The 24360-nt window shown below is 56.9% G+C and overlaps 3 protein-coding genes across 8 annotated transcripts in view; all 3 read left to right on the forward strand.

The window, feature by feature from the left end:
• Positions 1-319: 319 nt before the first annotated feature.
• On the forward strand, positions 320-3699 carry NRARP (NOTCH regulated ankyrin repeat protein). The gene has a single exon (XM_080562159.1). The coding sequence runs from the start codon at positions 519-521 to the stop codon at positions 861-863; it is 345 nt and encodes a 114-aa protein (XP_080418285.1). The 5' UTR covers positions 320-518; the 3' UTR covers positions 864-3699.
• Positions 508-24360, forward strand: part of PHPT1 (phosphohistidine phosphatase 1) — a 102853-nt gene continuing 79000 nt past the window's right edge. For all 5 annotated transcript variants that reach the window (XR_013940954.1, XM_080562153.1, XM_080562154.1 and 2 more), the window contains exon 1: positions 508-512. The gene's annotated coding sequence lies outside the window, so the exon portion shown is untranslated. The remainder of the gene's footprint in view (positions 513-24360) is intronic.
• AMBP (alpha-1-microglobulin/bikunin precursor) lies at positions 18410-23697 on the forward strand. Of its 2 annotated transcripts, XM_080561436.1 has the most exons (10): positions 18410-18616; positions 19492-19634; positions 19775-19851; positions 20395-20508; positions 20961-21062; positions 21270-21307; positions 21974-22052; positions 22133-22300; positions 22461-22637; positions 23568-23697. In XM_080561436.1, the coding sequence occupies exons 1-10, from the start codon at positions 18509-18511 to the stop codon at positions 23597-23599; spliced, it is 1038 nt and encodes a 345-aa protein (XP_080417562.1). In that variant the 5' UTR covers positions 18410-18508; the 3' UTR covers positions 23600-23697. The 2 variants fall into 2 exon arrangements, with proteins under 2 accessions (XP_080417562.1, XP_080417563.1); XM_080561437.1 differs by lacking the exon at positions 21270-21307 and having other exon boundaries at positions 18416-18616; positions 20961-21080; positions 21945-22052.

Raw genomic sequence — 24360 nt, forward strand, 5'->3', positions numbered from 1 at the left:
TCCGGGCCGAGCCGAGCCGAGCCGAGCCGGCTGAAGCCCGGAGGCACGGGGCCGGCCCGGGCCGTGCCCGCCGCGGCACCGGGGGGGGGTCGGGTCGGGTCGGGTCGGGTCGGGTCCGGGCCGTTCCGGGCCGGGGGAGCCCCGGGCCAGCCCCTCCCCCCCCGCAGCTCGGCAGTGGGGGAGGGGCGCGCCCCGCCCCGCGAGCGGCCGCTCCAATGGGCGAGCGGGCGGCGCGCCCCGCCCCCGCCGGCCCGGCCGTGCCATTGTTATGCAAATAAAAGGGGGGGTAAAAGGCGCGGCGCGGGGCCGGCTCCGCTCCAGAGAGGCCCGGGCGCGGCGGCGGCGGCGGCGGCGCAGCGCGGAGCGGAGCAGCGCGGAGCGGCGGCGCGGACCCGCCGCAGCCCGGCCCCGCATGCCCGGCCGCGCGGGGTAGCGGCGGCCCGGCCCGGCCCAGCCCAGGCGGCGGCGGCGGCGGCGCCGTCCATGCGGGGCGTGAGGCGAGCGGGGCCGGCGGCAGCATGAGCCAGAGCGAGGTGTCGCCGTGCGCGGCGCCGCCGAGCCAGCGCGTCTTCCAGGAGGCGGTGCGGCGCGGCAACACCAAGGAGCTGCAGTCGCTGCTGCAGAACATGACGAACTGCGAGTTCAACGTGAACTCCTTCGGGCCCGAGGGGCAGACGGCGCTGCACCAGTCCGTCATCGACGGCAACCTGGAGCTCGTCAAGCTGCTCGTCAAGTTCGGCGCCGACATCCGCCTGGCCAACCGCGACGGCTGGAGCGCGCTGCACATCGCCGCCTTCGGGGGCCACCAGGACATCGTCCTCTACCTGATCACCAAGGCCAAATACTCCGCCGGCGCCCGGTGATGCCGCGGGGCCGCCCCGCCGCCTTCCTGACATGTCAAAGCTGCTCGGACTCCGTGGTTTTTGTGGTTTGGTTGTTGCTGGTTTTTTTTTTTTGGTTTGTTTGGTTGGTTTTTTGTTTTTGTTTTTTTTTCGGCAAAGAAATTTGGGGCCCCGCAAAGATTTACTGAAAACAAACAAACACACCGCCATTTACCTGCTTCAAATTTTGTTTTTCTTCCAAGGGTTGTTTTCCTACTGTAATTTTTTTTTTCCATCTACCTCGGCTGCACTCACAGTATTCACGGTTTCAGTCTGACATCTGGTCAGATGCTTTAAAACGGTTGTTCCCCCCCATCCCTACCCCCACCCCTCCCTCCCCGGTAATATTTAATCCTTTCTCCCCTCTCCTCTAACCCCCGTGGTGGCCCGTCCCTCGATTTTGAAGTGTTCTGGCTCAGAACCGAATTCATTTCAACGCCTCCCCAGATGCACCCGCGTCCCCGGGCGGTGCTTTCCCCCCCGAGCCGGCTCCGACCACGCCGGGACTCGGCGCCGGCGCCCGGGCAGGTGGCTCCCGGCGGCCCCGCCCCGGAGGGGGCCGCGCATCTTCCCCCGGCAGGCTTCGCCCGGTGTCTTCCTACTGCTCGGTTTCATTTTTTTTATTATTTTTTTTTTTTGAGGCAACTCCATTGGAATATGACAGACATGGTTTTCTCGCCCTGCCTGATTGCTTTTTGTGCGTGTGCTGGGTTTTTTGTTTTGTGTTGTTTTTTGTTGTTTTTTTTTGTGGGTGTCCGAAGAAAGTCTGCATCCTCAGCCGATTCTTGAATCCATTTAGCACACGTGAGATCACAGGAAAAGACGTTGAATCCTTCCTTCTGGTTTTGTGTGTAAAGGGAGGATTAGTAAACCCTGAACTCTTCTTTTTATAAAAAAAAAAAAGTGAAATAAACTCTAGAGGCAGAGGATTTGCTTTTGCACAGAAAAGGGGCGCGAGCGCTCTCTGCTGCCTAGAGAGATGCCTGAAAACTACTGAGAAATAGTTTGGGAACTTTTTTCTTTTGGTGAAACTTGGATAACACTTCTCAATGCAGAATGATTCACTTGATGTATGTAGAGTCACCTGCCTTTTATACTATATATATGTCTAAGTATATATATATTTATAAAAGAAAGGGAGGAAGAAGAGAAAGCCACCCTAAGTCGCATTTTGAAGTGACTGCACGTATAATCGCAATGCTGCTTTTTATTGCTATGGCACAAGAACACCCATTTGGAAAATACGGAAAATTTCAGAAGTCTCCTCTCTCCCCCTGGTCTTTCATCCCTCTTCTGTTTGTCTGCACTAAAACCAACCATATCACTGCCATCTCCCTGCTCTTTCCTCTCTTACTCCCTTTATCCAAACCATTACAATTAAAAAAAAAAATAGTTACCTGCTGTTTTTTTGGGTTGTGTCTTAACTATTTATCATGTATGTATATATTTGTGGGTGAAGTTTGTGAGCCTGGTTTTTGTTTGAAGCTGGTGGTGAGTGTTTCAAAATATGGTTTGGGAAATATGCTTTTTTCCTAGTCTCAAAACTAAAACCTTGAGTCTGCCATTATTATTTCCCATTGCACTGAATATTCTGCTTTGTCTCTGATGGTTTCACCTGCAGTTTTTGTTTCTTCCACTTCAACAATTTGAGTTAAGTAAAAAGCTCCAGATTCAAAGAAGAAAAAGGAAAAAAGCCCTGTCGCGAGTGTCTACTGTTAATGCTGTAACTTGCAAGGAACTGCTTAGCTGAAGTCTTTTCTGTGAGCCTTGAAGGTGGTGTCCAGCACTTCCACTGGTGCTTCTGTGTAATAGTTACAGGGTGGGAACAATATCTTTTCTAGCGAGGTTTTATTGTCGTTACCAGATGGTTGCACATTTTTTTGACTAAATGGATTTGCCACAATGATATGTCATAACATTTATGACATAATATTAAAAAAGTGTATTTTAAAGCCAAGTTCTAGATGGATTTTTAAAAAGAAATCTTGGTTATAAACCCAGTCTAAAGGGAGCTCTGTCCAGTGTTGTAAAGACAACATGATGTAACCCATATTTATATTTTTATAAAATACCTATTAAGACTGTGAATCTCCTGTGTGAATTGCTGAGTGAGTTTAAGAAAAGTATTGTTCCTTTCCAGCTTCCTGGAGCTTTAGACACGCTGAGATTTTGGAAATTGTATGTCGGGGAAGGGGGTTTGCTCTGAAATTGTGAGTTGATGTATTTTTACATCCCTTTGTATTTTACTGAAAAGCTGCTGCCCTTCCTAGTCCCTAGAGTTTCAATTTTCTATGCAACCCCCACACCCCGTCTCTCTTTATCTTGAGAAGTAAAAGGGATGCAGATTGATTCAAATTGAAATGAGGGTCCCCCCGCCCCCCTTGTTGGCTCATAGTGCTGCTGACCCTTCACGCCAAAACGGGGAGTACAAGAAAAGAGGCAGGTGGGGGAGGCTCTTTCGTGCATGACTGGTCACCTTATGGCAGTCATCTTTTTAATTATTATTATTATTTTTGTAAGAAGAATATATTGATAATGTCAGTGAAATAAGCAGACATTGAAGCTGATGCACAGATTGCTCCAGAAAGGAGTTTTTCTGTAGATTTTTCTTTAGATGCGAATACCTTTTTTAATTATGTTAATTAATGTTAAGAATTTTTAGGCTTATATTGAAGCTGTATGTGGGTCACTATATGATCATTTCTAACTGGATAAAGTCTGTACAGTACAGCATATTCCTGAGTGTATGATATAGACGTGTAGCCCCAGAGTGCGAAATTTATAAATAAATTTTTCATTGATCTTTTTATAAAAAAAAGTCTTTTTTGTTTGTTCTTTCCCATGCATGGGGCTGCGTGGCAGCTGTGATGGGGGTGGTGGGTCCCTGGCTCTCCCTTTAAGCTGCTGTGTTCTCCTTGGGGGCCCCCAGGGTGGCTGTGACCTGTGCTGGCAGCGCTGCACCTGGGGTTTGATGCATCCCCGAAGAACACTTGCAGGGCTGGGGGGCTGGGGACCGTGCGTCCGGGGCTCTGATGGTTTCCCCATCCCAGCCTCAGTAGCGGCTGAGGGTGCTGGCTCGGGTTGCAGCCTGGTGCCAGGCCAACGGCTTGGGGTTCGGGCCTCAAAAGCAGCCCCTGCCCTGGGGAGTGAGGCGGGAGCCCCCTGCACCTCAGCTCACGCTGGCTCCTCTGGACCAGTGGTTTTGGGGTCTGCAGCCTCAGTCTGGCAGGCTGAGTACCCGCAAACCCTCCTGGGCTTCTTTACTGCCCTTGGTGAGATGGGTGAGGTGGCCTGGTCCCCTCCCAGCCTGTGCTGGGCCTCTGGGCTGTGACGATGGGGCCATTGCCATCCAGGCATTGCCATCAGACCAATATTGACTCCAGCAGCCCCCCATGGGGTGAGGGGCAGCATCACCAAAGGCGTCCCCAGTCTTCTCCCATAGATCAGGGCAGGCTGAGCCCTGCACCTTCGGAGGCACCCGGAGCAGGGTTCAGCTGCACAGGCAAGTGGGAAAAGCAGCAGCAGCCCCATGCCTGTGTCACTGGGGGCAGGGTGCAGCAAGCCTCCAACACCAGGGTAATTTAGGGACCAACCTCTTTCCATACAGATAATTGTACCAGCTCTGGCAATGATCAGATCCTCTGGAAACATGTGCCATGCCCAGCCTGATGTTGGGTGTAGGCTCTTGGGGACTCCAAAAGCGATGTCCTGCAAAGGGCAGTCTTCCTGAACCCGTTTGGTGCCACTTGGGTGCTGTGTGACATGGGCAAGGGACAGGGACCTACCCAGGTAAGGCACCACCAAAACGCTGAAGCCCTCCTGGTGCCGGAGCGCTGCTGGCAGGATTGAAAATGCTCTGAGCAACCCTAACAGGCAAACCCTGACAGGGGTATCTCTCTCTGCTCTCAGGTAGTTTCTGGAGGCACGGAGCCCGCTGGGCAGGGTGAGCTGTAAGGTACTACGTAGCAGCTTAGATGTGAGTGTTCTTCTCTGCTCGTACCTGATTGACAGCGCAAAACCTAAAGCGGGGTCACAGCTGTGACTGTGGGCACTGCTTCGCTCTGCACAAGTCGGGTGCTGGGGCAGCCCCTGCAGTGAGACACGCATATGCCCATCCCCCTGCCCGCTTTGCCATCCCCAGCAGTGCCTCTGTTTGAGACAGTACTGCTAAAAAAAAAAAAAAAACAAACTCATCCAGGTGCTATTTTATTGCTGCAGAGAGAAACCCAGGGCTTTTCATCATGCACCTTGTCCCGCATCTTTTGGCCAGCCGGGCTGTGCAAACCATGAGCAAAAGGACTGTTTCCCAAGGAAATGCGGCATCTCTGTGCAAATCTTATCTCTTCCCATGGAGCGGGCTGGGGCCTCCAGGAGCCCCTTTGCAGGAGATTTCGGCCGGTCGGTGAATACAAATCGCATACCCCTGGCTGCCAGCCCAGCACCCGCGAAGCCACACTGTGCCCTGGGCTCGCATGTGCACAGCCGCCCAGGTGGCCCTGAGCAGAGGGGTAGCGCCGAGGCCAAGGGCGCAGCGGAGCTGTGCATGGGGACAGGGACAGTGTGGGGCTGGCGGTGCTCAACACTGGGCTGAGCCCCCGGCCCCGCTGCAGCGCCCGGAGCTGCCCCGCTTTGCAGCACTCGTCTCTAAAGAAACCTAGTCCAAGAAATCTAGGAACTCCAAAGGCTTTCTTTCTTTTTTTTTTTTTCCTTTTCTATTTTTGTTCCAATAAAACAAAAATATTGGAACGTTTCGTGTCGTAAGCACATTCTTCTGGCATTTTTGTGTGTCCCTGGCTGCATGTTATTGTCCGCTGGCCACATTACGTAGGTTCTGTTGTTCCAAGAGAAACCAAAGAAAGAATTTGAACTTTCAAGTGCTTCCTGCCATTGTCTTTTGCTTTTGTTTGTGCTACTGACTCCAAAACAGATGGATCGGTCTCCCCTCCGTCCACAGGGGTGATGGGAAGTCAACACAGCCCAGAGAAGTTTGACAGCTTTGTCTTCTGTTATATTCCCCTTCATTCGTCAAGCCCAGACATCAGAGCTGAATCGAACAACGCATATGGATGGGGGGGAGGAGGTGGGATTTTATTTGAATTTCAGGGAGCTTAACACAGTAAGTAATGAATGAGAAAGAAAGACAGCGAGTGAGCGAGCGAGAGGGGACGGGCTGTAATCAAAATTCAGTACATTTTAAATAGATGCTTTGTTGGCATTTGTATGACTATGATAATGCCACAGCCTGGAGATCCGAATAGGAGTTACCTTTTTAAAAATCACAATTGACTACTGTTCAGTGCCGGGGAGGAGACGGCGGCTCAGTCTGGCTGGACAGGCTCTTCGCCCTTCCAGCTGAAACATTTTGCTACTTCTCGATGCCTTCTTCACTGGATCCCCACAATTGGGGTGAAACCCCTTGGCATGAGCATAAGTGGGTGGTAGGGTGGTCACGGCACGCTGCTGTCAGCAGCACCGGAGGTCTAGAGCACATCATGCGGGACCCTATGTTCCACAGGATGCTTTTGTTTCAACCCATTTTACTGTGACCCAAAGCCTCTGTGGTGTTGGGTACTGGGACTGAGCCACGTTTGGCTGCGAAGATTCAGGTCCCTCCTGGGCTGTGGCTAAAGCTGGCCATGCCATTCCTGCGGTGAGATCGCTGCAAGCCTCTGTGCCCTAAAATCACGGGCACTCTGAAGACCTCCATGCTCGGGGGCTGTGCTGTCCCAGGGGTGCTCCCAGGGCTGTGACAAGGTCTGGCAGGGCAGCGCGTGAACTGCGGGTGGCCCCCACTTCTCCTTGATGGCAGCCAGCATCCCAGGGGATGACACTGCATCACCATGTCGTGTGGGCAGGAGGAACATCTCTTCTCAGCAACTCTCCAGCTGCTCACTAAGGAGAGGTGACCTCTGGGTCTCACAAAGAAGCAGAGATTTGGGTGTAATGTAGTTTTACATCGCACTTACAGGTTGCTTCATGTTTTCAGGTTTCTCTTGCTGACTAATGAAATGCCCAAGCAGGGCAGCATCCTGGTTTGGCTTGCTCGGGGGAGGGCAGTGGATGGGGATTGGGTCTGGAGGTATGGAAGGCTGCCCAGATGGAGGGATTACAGGCTGGAGACAGTTGGAGGGACAAAGGATGGAGGGATGACTGTATAGGGATAAAAGGATTGATGGGAATGAATGGAGAGATGGAGGATGAGGGATGGAGACAGGGGGACAGGAGAATGGCTGAGGATGGAGATAGGGATGGGTGGAGGAATGGACAGAGGGAAAGCTGGACAGCTGGGTGAGTGGCAGGATGGGGGACAACTTGCTTGGACTGTTGCTGGGACAACTGTTTGCGCTGGAAACTCTTCATTTGTCCTGAATCCAACACACTTGATGCCATTCTCTGGCTGCTGCTTTTTAGGAAGAGGTTCCCCAGAAGGGGCCTCCCCTTTCTGCACCACGGGCACTCCCCGCCTGACCTGGGCAGCAGCTCTGGCAGCCCATGGGTGCACAGAGAGGCACAGACACCCGGACATCGGCTGTTCACTGCAGCTCCTCCAGCATGGCTGTGCCGGCCCACAGCGCCGCAGCCAACACTGGCACCTGCTCTCTAAGTCCACCTTCGCCCCTGGTCCAGCCCAACACTAACCAGCCCCATGCTGCACCCAGGCAGGCTGGATGTGCACCCCATTGGCACCAGCCCTGCCCAGGTGTGGAGGACGCTGGGGACCCGGCAGCCTTGGGTGTCGATGAGGGGGTGCCGCCAGGCTCCCACACTGCATGGAGCAGAGCTGGGTGAACGAGCCAGGCAGGTATGTACAGCCCTGCTTGGGGATGTTGGCAAACGGCTGTCAGCTCTGCAAAGCATCTGTGGGGCACTGGACAGTGCAAGGCTGAGCCTTTGCATGGGGCCTGAATGAACTCTACAATTCTTGCTTTAAATGAATGGTACAACGGAGAAGAGCCACTGGCTGGAAATGGCACCTTTCACCCCAGGAGTGCACTGCAGCCTCATTTCTTGTTTTTTCCAGATGGAAAAACACTTCTCACTGATTCACAGTCAAAAGCAATGTTATACATGATGCAGTTGCACAGATGGGCTCTGAATGTGCCTAGACCTGTCCCAGCTTTTCTGCACAGGACCAGATTCCTGCCTGCACAGCCCTGTTTGCTGGGGAGTTCTTGATGGGATATCTTATTATACCAGGCTCTCCCCAGAGCAAGGCCACATGCTGCAGGAGTGGTGTGGTGCTCCTGCACATCTGATTTCTTTCACTGATGCCTAAAGTACTTGGTCTGAGTGGCCAGAAGGCTCTGCCAGGGACGGGTTTGCAGCATGCTGCGGAGGCTTCCCCTGCTGCCCCATCCCATGCCCCATAGAGAGCAGCGGGGTCTTGCAGCAGCCCCAGACCTTGGGGGGATGCCAGTTGCTGCAGCACACACAGGGAATCCCCCCAGGCTTGAGACCACCACTAGGGACCCCACAGACCCAATCGCCCAGCACAGACAGGGGCTGGGGGTCCCTAAGGCCCGCAGGAAGGGGGCTCCAGGCTGGGGGTGTCTGCAGGCTGGGGGCACAGGGAGCCAGAGCAGCACACACTGCCTCGCACCACAGCCCCGGGAGCAGGTCCTCAGAGCCCAGCCCAGCACCCGCACACACAGCTCTCCCTAGCAGGTCCTCGCATTTCACCCTGCTCACATTTTCAGCTACGGTGACAACGCTGAGCCTCCCCCCCACCCCCCGTCCCCCCGTCCCCTTTTCCACTCACAGCCCGCCCCCCCCCCCCCCCCCCATTCAAAGCCCCTGTCCTTTTAAGCTATTTTTTTCCCTCCTATTCATTTCCCGGACGCCTCTATCCTTTTCTCTTGACTAGCCCCTCTCAGGGAGCAGCTGCTATGCTAATAAGCATGAGGCAGAAAAGGGAGAGAGCCTTTGCAGTGGCTGGGGAGGAGAGAAAGACCCCGAGCCCTCCAAATGCTAAATAAATCCCGGGCTGGAGCAGCATCCCCGAACAAAGAGGCCTGGCCTCCCCCCCCCCTTCCCGTCTTCCCAATTCCACCACCTTTTCACATTCAAATCCATTAAACAGCGAGCAGAAAGACCCCGAGTATTCATAGCATTGCATTAAAGAGAAAGCCCCGTGGTCCCTCTCCACGGCCGAGGGAAGGCCTCGCACCCACCACGCTGCGCAGGCCCCGCGGCTGCGGCCAGCTGGGGAGCCGCCACCCGAGGCGGAGGGGAGACAAAAGGGCCCCGGGCACCGGGCAGGGAGAGGCTGGCCTTCCACCCGTGTCACGGCTCGGCATCCCCACCCGGGCCTGCTGGGCTCCTCCGTCAGGTGCAGCTGGGGGTTGGGGCCATTAGGAGGTGGGGACCCCTCCGTGTCTCCGGACTGTCAGCAGGGCCAGCGCTGGGCGGTGTGACGGCAGTGACAGGGCTGGGGACACCCAGGTGGTGTCCCACAGCCGATCCCAAGGGGCAGGAGGTCTTGGAGGATGGTTGAGGAAGGAGAGGCCAGGCACAGCCGACGGCCACCATGAGGTGCCCACCAGCCCCCGCCACCTCTGCCTGACCGCAGCTGGTGCTCACCCAGCCAGACAGGAGCCTCATGCTGATAACAGAGACCCCTCCTGCCAAAATTGGTGGGTCTGTACCTGTTTTGCCCATTTCACCCTGGAGTCAGAGCAGTTTAATCGTGCAAAGACCTCAGCCCTCATACCCCAAGTAAGAGAAACGTGGGCCCTCACCACAGCCCCTCTCAAGTACATCCAGCCTTTGCCTGAAGGACCACAAGTGTCCCCAGGTCCCTGTGGACCTCTGATGTCTGCTGCTGGCTGCTGCCTGCCCATTTTGGTGAGGAGGATCCTCTGCATGGCACAGCTGTTGTGCATGTGCCATGCAGATCTCCTCTCACCACTGTGCAATAGCATGACGTGAGCCAAGCCCACCTCTGGAGCTGAGCCAAATCCAGGCTGTGGGGTCACACTGGGGTTCTCCCACCACAGCCCAGGACGGGGACCCCACTGCTCCCCACATGGCACAGCCTGTTTATGGGAGCCAGCAGGGATCAAATGGGGCAACCGCACACCACGCACAGACTCAGACAGCAGGGGTGAACGACCGTTTTCTGTGGGGGGATTTGCAGGTCCCACTGTGTTCCTACGCAGGTAACGTGCGGGTGGGTTCCATAACTGTCAAGTCTGGTGGCACCTGAAGGGATGTGGCTCTTCCCTGGAGGAGGAATAGATGAGCACAAGCATTTTTCTCATCTCTTTTCTAGGACAGAAATGGAGATGCAGCTCTGGAAGGATTTCACGTTCTTCTTTAGTCACAAGTTTCTGATAGAGTCATAGGACACCAGCACCTGGGGCTTTTAGTGCCAAATATTGAAAAGTGTGTTCAAATCATGGGGAGGCAGCAATAACTGGGACCCAGCATGTGCAGCTTGGTCAGTGGAGTGGGATTCAGCTCCAGCCCTGGAGTGTCCATCTGAGGTAGTGCTTGGGCTCCTCAGGGTGCTCCCTGGGGTGCTCCTAGCAGCATGGGATCCCTGGGACGCCTTCAGAGCTGATGCTTTGCGGCTGTCAGGCTTTGCTGACCCACCTTGTCCCTGTTCCACACTGCAGATCTCCAGCTTCTTGGCCTGGAAGCATCTTGCTGGGCTCCACCTGGGATGTACTTCACCAAAAAACAGAGCTCTCTGGTATGCATGTCAGCAGGGACTCAGAGAAGTTTCCAAGAACAGCCTCCCCCATCCTGTGAAGGAAACCACCTCCGTCCAGAAAGTGTCAGCCTCAAACTCCCAATTAATGAAGGACAGGGGTGTTTCCGTCCTACCATTGGCAACCCCTGTATGCAAGCATGAAGGCCCAATCCAGCACACTGACAAAGCAGAGCATGATGTGTTGCTCCAGCTTTGCCATCACTGAGCCAGCCTTGACTTGGGCAGAGACAGGCACCGATCCTGTACTTCCCAAACCAGGTGACTCGCTTCCACCCGCACAGAGCTCCTTGCCTGACACAAGACACCTGGAGGGTCAGGTAGGTGTTGAGGGTGCAAGAGGCATGGAAAGCCTCAGATATGACAGCACATTCCTGCTCCTGAGTGACTTCCCATGGGTTTGGTCAGTAACAGGTACCCTTGCAGTCCCCTTACTCCCAGTGTGACCCCGAGTCCATCCTCCACCATCTCACTCAGCTCCAGCCCCTCCGAAGGACCAGCCCCAGCAGCAAAATCCACCCTGCTCTGGACCAGTCCTTGGGAGTAGTCTGAAGACCAGAGCGGGACCAGTCCGTCATGCACACGCTGGTGGCTAGATGTGGGAGGGGATGAATGCAAACCACCTCAAACTGCATGGCCATGGGAAGTACTGAGAAGGACAAAGAATACATGTTGGGTTTTTGGGGGGTCTTCTACAGCTGAGAGGACGTGGTTGATGGGCAGTGGGGCACCACCACCTCTGACGCTGAAGCTGTGGCTGCAAATACCCCAGCCCTTCTCCAGGAGGGCAACTGCCCACCTCACACACCAGTTCAGGCTCCAGCCTTTCTCTGAACACTGAAATGGCGGAGCTTGCTTCAGACTCCAGCCCTGCAAGATGGGGCCCATCGCTCTGCCGGGGTGCGAGCCACCTCCGTGAACCCGCCGGAGGCCGGAATCACCCCGCCTTGCCTCCAGGCTTGCCGAAGAGCTGCTGCAGGCTGCCAGCTGCCTCCTCATCGCCGCAGGGCTGCCTCAGGACACAGCGGCCCAGGCTGGGCTGCCCGACCCCGGGGACTCGCGGGTGCCCCGGTGGGGCAGGACCTCCACGCAGGTCTACCTGCGGCGGCAGGTGGGGCGGGGGGGCCGGGGCGGTCTCCTCGGGCTGGCTGGGGAGAAAGGGCCCTGCTTAGCAATGCAGGAATGCAGCGGGCTGAATGCGGCGGGGCGGGTCTGATCTGGTGCCCCACTAAGCCCCCATTCTTTCCCAGCCGGTGCATCTCGTATTCAGGCTGCCTGCTCCTAAGCAGAGTGTCTTTAATCCTTCCCTTGTCTCCTCCATTCCCTTTCAGGCCTTCGGCCAATGGGAAGGGGATGAGCAGCTCTCTCCAGGAAGGAAATTAAAAGCGGGGAGGAGGTGGGGAGGAGGAGAGCGCGGGGAGGGGGACTTGGACGGGGAGACAATCCTGGAGTGGAGATGCCAGTCATCGGGGTCTCAATAGCCCCATTCACCCTGCCCAGCCACACAGAAAATCAGGGTCACCAGGATCCATGCCCTGCCTGGAGACAACTGTTGCTTTATTCTTTTTAATTGCTGGAAAACGCAGAAAAGTTCACTTGTGTGTGTGGCTGGCTCTGGTGGGGGCTGCGAGGGGGGCGCGGGCGGTGGCAGGGAGGGGACGGACGGGGCGAGGCCAGCGCACAGCCAGGGGGGACACAAAAAGCCCCGCACGTGAGGGTGCAGGATGCGACCCGGCGCGGCGGAGGAGCCATCTGCACAGCTGGGGCCACGCCGTGGCGGGGACAGGGGTGCTTCACCCCCGGGCACGCCTGGTGAGGACCCCCGGGGCTGGAGGTGGAGGGGACAGCCCCCCACGCATGCAGGCAGATGGGCGGATGTCCCCGCGTCTCTGGCCATGGAGATGTCTGGGATGATCCTTCCGGCCAGGGACACAGTGAGCGGGCACCCACGCAGGAGGACACAGCAGCACGTTGCCGCCCTGGCCCAAGCATGCTGAAACGCCTTCCAGACCGAGGCACAGCCTTGTCACCACCACCCTGAGACCCTGCTCCCATTGCCACCGCCCCAGTCAGACGGACAACAGCCCCCCAGGGTGCGCAGGCAGGATGCCCCTTAGTACAGCGCCTGCCCCGCTGCCCCGGCAGCCAGCCCCAGTGATGTCCTGGAGGGCATGTGTGCAGCCTCAGGGCTAGGGGCTTGGGGAAACCTGCTACCCCAGCAGCCCTCTTGCTCTTCCACTTGCTGTCCCATGCACCTAGATGTGGGTGAGCACCAGCATGGAGACACGAGCTGCCAATCGGCAGCTGAGCAGCTCCGCACTGGCAGGTCCATGGCTGCCATCCATCTGATGGGTGGTGGATACTGGGGGCACTCCGGGAGCAAGACAAGAGTGTCCAGGACAGAGCTGGGGCCGGTCCCAGCCTGTCCTCATCAGGAGCAATCTGGGAGGTATCTGGTCCAGCCTTTGCACCCCTTCTGCTGAAGACTCAAATTCTCCTATCTGAAGAGTGTCAGACATATGCTGGCCATGCTGGTGGTCCCATCTGCTCCCATCCTGCAGCTCACCCTCAGGCCATAATGTGCTTCCAAGCATTCTGTGACCAATAGCAGACAAGGCAGCATCCTCAGGTTTGTGTGATACCATGGCTCATGCTCCATCACCTCGCCCACCCTATACATACCCTCTTGGCTGGCATGCCGCTGGCAAGCCCAGTGCAAGGTGCTGCAGGCAGCACCTGGCAGGGTCGGCCAGCCTCCGGAGCAGGGGAGATGCCTGCTGAGGCCCAGAGACTCTCCTCTGTCAAGGCTAGGATGAAGGACCTAAAAAACCTCAGGGTAGGAGCAGAGCCCCTGAGCTAAGGAGCACCCAGTGGGCATGGAGGAAGAGGAAAAGGAGGAGGAGAAGGATGAGGATGAGGCCAAAGACGATAAGGAGGAGGACACGGACAAGGTTGTGGAGCACATTTTTGCTCCACTGGAGAGCATTTTGCTGCTCAGGGCAGAGGGGTGCAGGACACACCACCCCCCAAAACCCAGCCCAGGTTCAGCATGTGCCTGCAGCCCCACTCCCTTCCTGGCAGATGTTATTTTAAAGCCATAACTGCAACTATTTTAAAACCATAACTTGACCAGTCTTGATCAAATGCAAGCAGAGATCTTCCTCAGGTCACAGCCTGGGTAGAGGTAGGCAGGAGCACAACCACGTCTGGGAGACAAAAAGGCACCTGGGAGACAAACCAGGCCCAGGGTGCTGAGAGCATATGGAGAAGGGCACGAAGCAGAAATGCAGGCTGGTGACCCCTGACACTGCCAGAGACTGGCCTGGGAGCCAGGGCAGAACTGCAAATGCTTTCGTAGTGGCGCTGGAAGCATAAGAGGAAACAAAGACCTTGGCATCACCCAGCGGCATCCTGCACTGGGCCAAGAGAGACCTGGTAGAAGGAGGCTAACCAACGAGTGGTGTCCTGGCTACCAGCTTCATCGGAGTGACAGAGGAGGGGTACAGCTGGGAGGTGGTTTATGTAGTGTGAAGATGCTCAAAATATAGCAGGGAAAGAGCGCATAAAGGAATCCTTATAGGTGAAAATCCCAGACTAAAAAAAAAATGTAAAATTCAGATTGCACATGATGAGAACAGTAAGATATCTAGAAATATGAAGTGATTCCAGAGAACATGCAAGGTGGGATGTTTACATCACTTCCCCCATGCATAGACTGGCTTCATCAAGACAAGATGTAGAGATACAGTTTGTGGATGCAGTAAATGAAGCCTCTTGAACCTATAACCCACATGAAAAGATGCTGTTCTGGGCTGGATCTTGAGAGCTTGGGACCTGGCTGAAGAGATGCTGGGGGAACTGCACCATACTGAAAAACACAGCACTACCAGGCTTAACAGTGCGGTGAGATAGAGGTATACCCCATAACAAGTTCAGGAAAAGGAACTATGTAGAATTCAGGAATACTACCCAATATCCCATCCCCAAATCTCAAGGTCCCAGAGATAGATGGATGGTATTACACAAGCGTGAGAAGCTTGGGTAAAATGTGTGCCACAATTCAGAAGGAAAAGGAAGGGCTAAACCCCTTCCTGGTTCTATGAGAGTTAAATGGTGGTGCTACAGAAAATGCCAATGTTTCAGAAACAGAAATCTTGCCTAGGAGAGGGAAAGCCCACAATGTGGCACGCCAGCTGAAATCAAGAGACTAAAAAGCTAAAAATGAATGTGCAAGAAAAGATGTTATAGCTGGTTGAAGAATATCCCTTAATCCGTTAAGAGCAGAAAGACATCGAGGGGCTGGGGAGATGCCCAGGGTGTACAGGGACCTTTGGGATGGTAAGGCCACAAGGAGAAACAGCCCAGTGTTTTTCTTTCTTGGACAAAGGTGGTGAGGAGATTCCCAGGCCTGGCACACTCACTGCAGCCGTTGCTCAGAGGACAATTGCCAGAACAATTTGAAGTAAACACAGTGGAAGGCCCAGACTGGTGGGATGAACTGTTATCCCAGACAGATGGCTCATACCCGGGAGGAACACAAATGTTAAACCATGGAGGTGCTGGCTACAGCACGGTACCTTGTCTTACAGCCAGGCAGCAGGCTGGTGGATGGTGAAACTTTTACCTCTGTAAAGGGGATGCTGAGAGCTAAAAACTGTAGACTCTCCTTGCTGTATTACTAGTTAGAAAGCAGGATCTATGCAGAAGGTAGGTCTACGCTGAGCATGTGGCCCCTTTCTGCAAGGGAAATCCTCCTTGTCCCAGAGAGGATCCAGAAGGCATCACCAGACTGGATTTTCAGAAAACTTCTGATGGTGCACCACACCAGAGATTATTAAAGAAACAAACTTGCTGTGGGAGCAGAATGGCTGTTCTGTGAACTCAAAGGTGGTTGAAGGATCAGAAGCAACACGTAGGGCTGAACAGCCACTCCTCAGGATGGAGGACACTGGGTCCTCCAGGGGCCAGCCCTAGGGCTGGTTGTATATCTGACATCTTCATCCATCCCCTGGAGAAAGGAGTGAACAGGAAAACCTTCAAGTTCACAGATGATACTGGGGTCTTTTGGATAGCAAAATACTGTTCGTGGCAAGGAGTTTCAAAAAGACCTCGCAAAAACAAGGACAAAGAGGTAGGAGGTAAGTTTTGGTGTAGAGAAATGAAGGTGATGCTTCAAGGGAGAAGTGATCAGAGCGAGGCATTCGCATGGAGCTCAGGACAGGTGGCTAGACTCAGGAGCAGAGCTGGGAGCCATCAGTGACCTGGTTTCAGAGAACTGTTAATTGGCAGAGCAGAGAAAAAAAAAATCAAACTGCTGTGTAATCAGCAAAGTCTTGGGAACAAGATGGCAAGTGTTTTGACACTGTAGGAAATCTTGGAAAGACTTACCTTGGGTGCTGTGTGCTTGAGCTCTTGTTTCCACAGCTGAAGAAGGAGATGGGAAGTCAGCTTTCTCTGGACCTGCTTTGTAATAACTGATGAGATGAAATGCCTGTTGTATGAGAGGGGACTGGAAAAGCTGAGACCTGCCTTGAGAGAGGAGAGCCAAGAGCAGATATGACTGAGGCCTGCAAAATCATGAGGGTGGTGGACAAGCCGAGCATGAAACTGTAACACTCCAGCAGTCCTTGGAGTAAGGAGCGCTGGCGGGAGATAGGTTGAAAATAGAAAAGATAAAACTTCATTACATAGCAGGTTTTGAACTTCCAGGGCTTGTTGCCACAGGGAGTAGGGGAGCCAGATAACACTGGCAGGTTCAGAAAGGGACTGGATGAGCTCAGTGAACAACTGGTTTGCAAAGGGACAGTGGAAGGATGAGGCAGGGATGCCCCCTCTAATGCTTGGATTCATGGTGGATGCTGGAGAGCAGGAGAGGAGTGGAGTCAGGCTCTTAGTATCTCATTTTTCCAGTGATGAACGCTGAACCTCGGTGGCCTTTACCCTGCAGGGTCTGTCTGATGTTCCACAAACCCCCCGGGCAGCCACAGGAGAGTTGCGACACCTGCAGTGCCTGCAGGAGAGGGGTCCGAAACTGAGTGGGTGTAAAAGGGAGGTTTGAGTCAGAGCAGTGGGGCCGGGGGGGTTGTTCCGCAGGAATTTCATGGCGGTTTCTCCCTGTGTTTGGTTTCTGTCCAAACCGGTCTGAAACCAACATGCTGGCCGCCCTTCCTTGCCAGCTGGCAGCAGCCCGTACCCCACGGATCCCGCAGGGTCCCTGCGGCCCCAAGCCCTGCCGGAGGGCCCCGTGGGCACCTCCTGCCCCCAGCGCTGGAGCCGTGGCTGCCCCAGGGCTGCCATGCGCGGCCCCAGCAGTCGGTGCCCGCCTGGGGCCCCCGATGCGGGTCCGTGCAGCCCCTGGGCCTGGAGGGCTGTGCCCTGCCGAGGCTGCCACCGCAGCCCCACGCTCCGCAGTGTGTGGGGCTTCTCCATCCCCCTCCGTTCAGCGGTCCTGGTGCAAACACAGCCACAGCCCTGGGGACAGGGACAGGGACAGGGGCAGGGGCAGGGGCAGGGGCAGGGGCAGGGGCAGGGGCAGGGGCAGGGAGCGTGTTTTTGGAGGAGAACACGGGGCTGCCGAGCTGCACCGCATCCCCGGCCTTTCCGGGCGCAGGGCTGGCGACGTGCAGGAGCTGGGTTTCGCAGCCGGCTGCGCTGCTCCCCACCTTTCCCGGCTGCACGGTGCCCGCGGGGCCCGGCTGCGCCCCAGGCCCGCAGCGTGACGGGGCGGGGGGCGGCTGCCGGCCGTGCCCGCGGCGGGGCAGGGCGGCGGGCACGGAGCCTGCCCGCGGCCACGCGCTGCGGCCCGGCCTCGCCCGCGCCTCCCAGCCCCGGTTCTCGCTTCGCGAGGCCGCCCCGGGGCCCGGCGGGGCCGGGGCTTTTCCTGGCCGCCGGCTGCCACCTGGCGGCGGCAGGGCCGGTGGCAGCGGGGCACGGCCGGGCTCCCCCGGAGGGCCGGGCGACGAGGCGGGCTCGGTGAAGGCACCGCACGGCCCGGCCTCGGCCCGCTCCCGAGGACGGCCCGGAGGCGGCTGGGGGCGACGGGAGGCTGGAGCTGCCCGTCCCGGCCCGCCGCCTGCTGGGCCCGGCGTGGGCCGCGCCTCGCGCCCCTGGGGACGGCGGCAGGAGGAGGGGGGGAAAGTCCGGCCGGCCGCTGCAAGCGTGCCTGCCGCTCTCGCCCTTCTCTGCAAATATTGAGCTACCGGCCGGCTGGAAGAGGGGCTCCTGCCCTTTGCTCTGTTTGCCGTTTCCTCCGGCTGTTTGGTTTCAGTTAATCATCCTGAGAAGGCAAACAGGGGTGGGGACGGACGCTGGGCCCGTGCCACCCGTGCCTGCCGGGCCCCGGGACCCTCAGCGCAGGGTGGGTGCCACCCCGCCTGCCCCACGCCTTGGCCACCAGCTTGGGGCCCCCGGGGAGAGCCTCACCCCCGCTGCCAGGAGGGGATCCGGCTGCTGGGCTCCGCTCCCTGTGGGCATTGCTGAGGAGCAAGGAGCCCGTGATGTGTGCTGGGGACCTCTTGGTCCTCTCTCTGCAGGGTCAGGTTAGTCCAGCACTGGGGGCACCATCCGGGCTCCTTACAGGATCCCAGGGCAGGAATACAAATCATAACATAGAATAAGGCAGGGCCTGGTCTGTGCCGGGGCCGAGAGGTGGTGTAGGAACAGGTGAGGTGAGGAGCTCACATGGATGTTTGGCCCTGTGCTGCTTGGGCCATGGTGAGCTCAGGCCACATGGCCAGGTCTGCAGGGCCAGGAGCTGCCCCCACGTCTCCCTGCCCGGCCCCCGCCAGGCTGGCCGCCCCGCTGGCGCTGTTCTCTGCGGTCTGAAGGTCACGCTGCTGCGCAGTGAGGGCGGTGAAGAAACACGGATCCCTCCAGCGCGCTGGCACTCAGCAGCACTCTGAAGCCACCAGACACAATGTTTTGGGGTCTCCTTTCTCTCCTCCTCTTTGCCATGGCCAGCGGAACCCCCATTGGGGACCAGGATGAAGACATCCAACTGCAGGAGAATTTTGATGCTGAGCGGGTAACAGCGGCTTGCGGTCCCTGGATGTTGGGGGTAGTAGGGATGGGAGAAAGCTATTTCATTTTTCTCTAGCAAGAAGGATGACATTTCCCATAATGGGCTGTGCAGGACCCAGCTCCGTGGGTGCTGGTCTGGGGGGGATTCAACCCTTGGGATGGCCTCGCCCCAGCAAACACACAGGCAGGGCAGATGAATCCCAGTCTGTTCATCTGTCCAGACTAAGAGCTGTGGCAGGGCACACCAGAAGCCCCAGATTGTGTGTGGGATGCAGCCTGCCTGGGGGGGGTCTCCTGCAGGCACCTCTGTCCCCTGCCCAGCTCTGCGTACCCAACATGCATGTGGGTCCAGGCTCCGCTGGGGCACATGGTGGGTACCGGCCCCCCTTCCTGGTGAACAGGAGACACAGAGACACTGTCCTGGGCTTGAGGACCCCGCTCTGTTCCCAGGGACTGCCTGTCCCGCATGCAAAAAGTGACAGAAGTGGAGGGGAGAAGGGGCCAGTACCCTGCTCAGTGGTAAGCACACATGGGCAACAGGAGTCCAGCTCTGACCCTCACTTCCCCAGCAGTTTGGCGTGAAGCTGCTGTAAAGCTGGGACATCTTGGCTGCCACCTCTTCTGACAGACAGCTCTCGAACACTGTCAGGGATCCAAGCACAGAAGCCTGGGAAGCTGTGGGAGATGGGTGACCACTGAGTTGGAAATCCTGCTGAGTGCTGATCACCTTCCTACAACAGCTCTGGCCCCAGCACCTTGCACCGTAGCTCACCAGTTGGCTTCTTGGTCATGAATATTTCAGCTCTGCAGAAAGCCATGGGATATCCTACCTTGGTGGAGGAGGCGTGTGGCAGATATGTCCCTTTCTTTTCCCCACAGATGTATGGGAAGTGGTATGATGTAGCCATTGGCACCACCTGCAAGTGGATGAAGAACTACAAAGAGAAGTTCAACATGGGCACGCTGGTGCTGGGCCCTGGCCCCAGTGCCGACCAGATCAGCACAATCAGCACCAGGTTGCGGTACGAGCAGTGCTGTGGGTGCTCAGGGATGTCAGGGGTCCTGTGTCATGGGCAATCTGGTTGCTTCAGGCACAATTTTCGCAAGATAAATAGGAAAAGAGATGACCTGAAGCTGTTTATTCTTTTCCTCCTTCCTCCAGGCAAGGTGACTGCACTCACATCTCGGGAGAGTACCAGAAAACCAGCACCCCTGGCAAATACACCTACTATAATCCCAGTAAGTTGGGCTCACTGCTGGCCTGCTGGGCCCTAAGAGCTGCTGTGTGGTCACAGGATGTGAACCAGTGCCAGGCCTCAAAGGATGCAGCTGGTGGCTGGGGAAGTGGTTCAGGGGAGCAGGGCTCAAGGAGAGGAAGCTGCTCCATAGTGTGGGTTGTTTCCAGACAAGGAAGCAGGGAGCAGGGTCTTAGGGAAACCGTTTCAGAGCTGCCTGCGTAGGTACAGGACTATGAGCTATTCCAGCAGATCTGTCTCATCCCCAGGGTCCCAATCTGGGACAGGCTCCCACCAGCCACATTTAAGGAGCATTGATAGTATCTCAGTTGTCTGCAAACTTTGGATTCCAGTCCCCTCAACTAATAAGAGGCTGGTGAGGTGAAAGAGTGTCAGGGTTGTGCCTGCTTCAGTAACTGCCTCCTAATAATCTCATAATTTCCTGAATTAGCTGCCTGATTTCACCCCCCAGCTCTGGCACTGTCGTCTATACCTGTTCCTTCCTGAGGAGCAGGAATGATGTCCCCTGTATTGCTGTCTCACCTAGAATGGGATGTGTCTATCAAGTCCTATGTGCTTCGCACCAACTACGAAGAATACGCAGTCATTCTGATGAAGAAGACAAGTAGTTATGGTCCAAGCACCACACTGAAGCTGTACGGTAGGTCTGGCTATGGCACTGTGGGCAAGTAGGCCTTTAGGTGGGCTCAGTAACACCACTCTTTGCTTGGCTTTGAGGGACTTGAGGGTGGCTTTGGAGGTGGTGCCTTGAGTCAGCTCATCTTTGACACCAAAGAGGTTGAGTTTTGTGGCTCCGTTTAGAGCCGCATCACACAATTCGAACCAGAGTGTTATTTGGGATGAACAAGATTTGCCTGGGAGACCCAGACCCTGAAGTGGCGGGAGATGCTGTCTTTCATGACTGGGAGACATTTAAACAATGTTATCCAAGCCCTTGACCAACTGTGGTCAAGAATAATGGAGGAGAGGTTGGGTAGGACTTGTACTGGGCCTGCAGCTGCCTGGGCTCTGCAGGTCTGTGGCTGCTGGGGGCTCCATACAGACTCTCGCCACTGCTGACCCTGCTGACAGCCCGTTCCTTGCCCTTGCCAGGGAGAAGCCCAGAGCTGCGGGAGGACCTCATCGAGGCCTTCCGGCAGCTGGCTCTGGAGATGGGCATCCCTGCGGACTCCATCTTCATCCTGGCCAACAAAGGTAATGCATGCAAGGCATGTGCCTCTTCTGCTGCCTGCGTCCCCGACGTGATGGTGTGCTGAGGCTGCTCCTTCTTGGTCTGCAAGGCTGGGGAGAAGAAGGGAGGGCCAGGATGGAGGGAGGAGAGATGACAGCTTTGTTGGGATGGGGTAGAAAGGGGACCTCCCCTCTCAAGCTGCTGATCTTCTCTCCTGTCATCTGGGCCAGGTGAATGTGTCCCCCAGGAGACTGCCACTGCCCCCGAGGTGAGTGCTTCAGCCAGGACCTCCTGGAATTAATTAAGGATGGGAGTGGGCTTTGCCTGCAAGGACAGGGCACAGGCTGCTAGGACAGGGGTCCCAGGTGCATCACGTGTTGCTAGGGCTCACTTCCAAGCAGAAAGCAATGTCCCTTTCCTACTCTGATTCTTTTGTAGGGTAGAAGTTGCAGCACATGAAGCCTGGTGTCTCTGTACCCTTTGCCCGCTCCTGAGTGCCCCAGCTGGGCTGAAGACTCCCCTCCACAGTGGGGGAGGCAGCTCATTGCCCTACTAATGCTCCAGCTGCAGTCATCCAGCACGTCCCAGTCTTGTAGTGTTGAGTTTAAAAGGTTTTTCAAGAGGGGATGGGACTTCATAGGAGAAACAGTCCAGTTGAGGGTAGATATAACACCTGGAGGATGCACCACCCTGTGTCAGTGGGAGCAGAGGCATGTCCTCAGCCCGGCACAGGGCATGGCCGGGGCACTTTGAGTGTCTTTACCCAAAATGCATGATTCTGGCCCCTGTCTGGGTTGAGCACAGGGCTCAGAAGGCCACGAGTGACCCCAGGCCGATGAATGGAGATGTATGGGGGCACTGGGGGAGCTTGTCACCAGAGGCAGAAGGGCAGGCAGGGCTGACAGCGGCTCTGTGCTTCTTCCTCCCGGAGCAGAGGGCGCGGAGAGCAGTGCTGCCACCTGAGGAGGGCTCAGCCGCGGGACCCTTGCCCCCATATGTTGGCAACAAGGAAGGTGGGTCCTGGCAGAGGGGCTGTGGCGGGCATCCCTGCGCCCCCTTCGCCTGCCACAGCCCGTGTTGTGCTCACCTGCAGATGCGTGCCGGCTGAGCCGGGACCCCGGGCCCTGCAGCGGGATGCTCTCCCGCTTCTTCTACAACGTCTCTTCCATGGCCTGCGAGACCTTCCTCTATGGTGGCTGCCTGGGCAATGGCAACAACTTCTACTCGGAGAAGGGGTGCTTGCAGGCATGCCGGACTGAGGGTGAGCAGGCATGGGGCCGGGAAGGGGGTGAAGGGATGCGGAGGGCGGGTGAGGTGAGGCCTTCACTCCAGCCCCAGAGGGGACTGCGTGCAACCCCGAGCCCTGTGTGTCCACGGGGGTCCCGGTCCTGCTGGCCTGCCGCAGCCCCCTCTCCCTGCAGCTGCCTGCAGGCTGCCCATCGTCCAGGGGCCCTGCCAGAAGCCAGTGCTGCGCTGGGCCTTCGATGCGGCCCAGGGCAAGTGCATCAAGTTCAGCTACGGAGGCTGCAAGGGCAATGGGAACCAGTTCTACTCGGAGAAGGAGTGCAAGGAGTACTGCGGGGCTCCTCCACTGGCAGGTATGGCACAGCAGTGTGTCGGGGGCTGGGGCAGCAAGCCGGCGGGCGCTGCCTGCACATCTTGTCTGCTCCAGACTGCACCCGGGAGCACTGGGTCTGCCTGCAGCTGGGGTGGGTCTGTCCTGGGTCCGGTCCTCTGACGGACCGAGGAAAAGATCATCAATCTACAGACAGCATCACACATGGGGAATGTGTGTATGGGCTGCAGATGCACCAAGGCTGGGGTTGAACTTTAAAATGCTTGTGATAACAGGGGGAAAGGCCCCAGGGAGGCCAGAGTGCAGCGGGGAGCAGTGGATGTGGCAGAAGTGTCAGTGGGAATAGCAGCTGAAAAATTCAAAGGGGTGAAGGGACCCTGACACCAAATAGAGACTCTGGGTGCACCCAGAGTGTGCCCTCCATGCGATGCCCTCCAGAGCCTCCAGATCTAGTCAGCACGAGGGTTTCCATATTGAAACCCTTTTGGAGAATCAAGAGGCCTGCTCAGCCCCCAGGACGGATGGACAAGCATTCTCGTTTTCAGCAGTGTAGCAGGGGAGATCTTCCTGCAGAGGGGAGTGAGCTCGGGGACGTTCAGCCACAGCCCTGGATGAGCCTGATTCTGATAACGGCAAGCGGCAGGAGCTGGGGTGGGAGCCCAGCAGATGGGGAATGGGGACAAAGTAACGGGTCTCAGGGCAGAACCCATCTTTTATTATCTTGTCACCAGTACAAAGTGTATTAATGCCACTGTGGTGGGACATGAAGTGACATCCCTGGACAGCAAAGGGATGTGCAGAGAGCCCAGACTGCTTCCCTTATCACTGACAGCAGGGACAGAGTGACAAAGCGGGAAGCATCAACCATTGCCACCTGTCTGTGGGGCATGGCGGGGTGTGAGGATGGGGTCTGTGGGTCTGCCTGTCATACTGCACACTGCTCTGCTTGCAGAGGATGAGGAGTTTCTGCGTCTGTCGCACTGATGTGGGTAGAAGACGAGCACCGAGCACTGGAACCAGGGCCTCGCATGAGCTCCTGGTGGTGCAGGAGATGTCTTCAACAGTAAATGTCTCTAAAGTAACCAACAAGCCTGGTGTCCATCTCAGAGCCGGCGACGAGCTGGGCTCTAGGAGCGGCAGAGGATGCTGTTGAGTCCTCGCTGGCCTCCCCTTTGGTGTCCGTCCTGGCGGGGCTGCTGGCTGCTGTCCGCTGAGCCCCTGTCCTTGCCTCAGCCCTGCTGACCGCCACCTGCACGGTGCTGGGGTGCTAACCCAGGGTCTCTGACGTCCTGCTGGGTGGGGGCAGGCGGGAAGGAAGCAGCAAGGGGGGACAGGCACCCACTCCTCCCTGAGGGCGAGTAATCCGTGCTGCATCACATGGATGGGGCGCGGTGGGACCACGGGTTTGTGGTGAGGCTTTCTCCCTGCACGGTCCCTGAGCCTCATCCTTGGTGGGTGTGAAGAGACGTGGCTGCCTCCGTCCCTGCGGGTTGTGCCCTCCCCAGGACACCGGGGGCCCTGGCGCACGGGACGGGGTGCTCAGAGCCCAGAGCCTTGCCGGCACCCCTGGGCCTCAGCTGGGCACCGGAGATGGGGGGCGCGGGGCGGGGGGCTGCTGGCTCCCGGGAGGGACGGGGAGCGATCCCGGGGCGGGATGAGGGTGCGGCAGGGGTTGTGGGAGAGGACTGGGGGGGGGGGGGGAGAGCGGAGGGGGGGGGGCTCGGGAGCGGGCCGTGGGGCTCGGG

The sequence above is a fragment of the Anser brachyrhynchus genome, assembly GCF_964034855.1.
Source record: "Anser brachyrhynchus genome assembly, chromosome: 19".
Taxonomy (NCBI): domain Eukaryota; kingdom Metazoa; phylum Chordata; class Aves; order Anseriformes; family Anatidae; genus Anser; species Anser brachyrhynchus.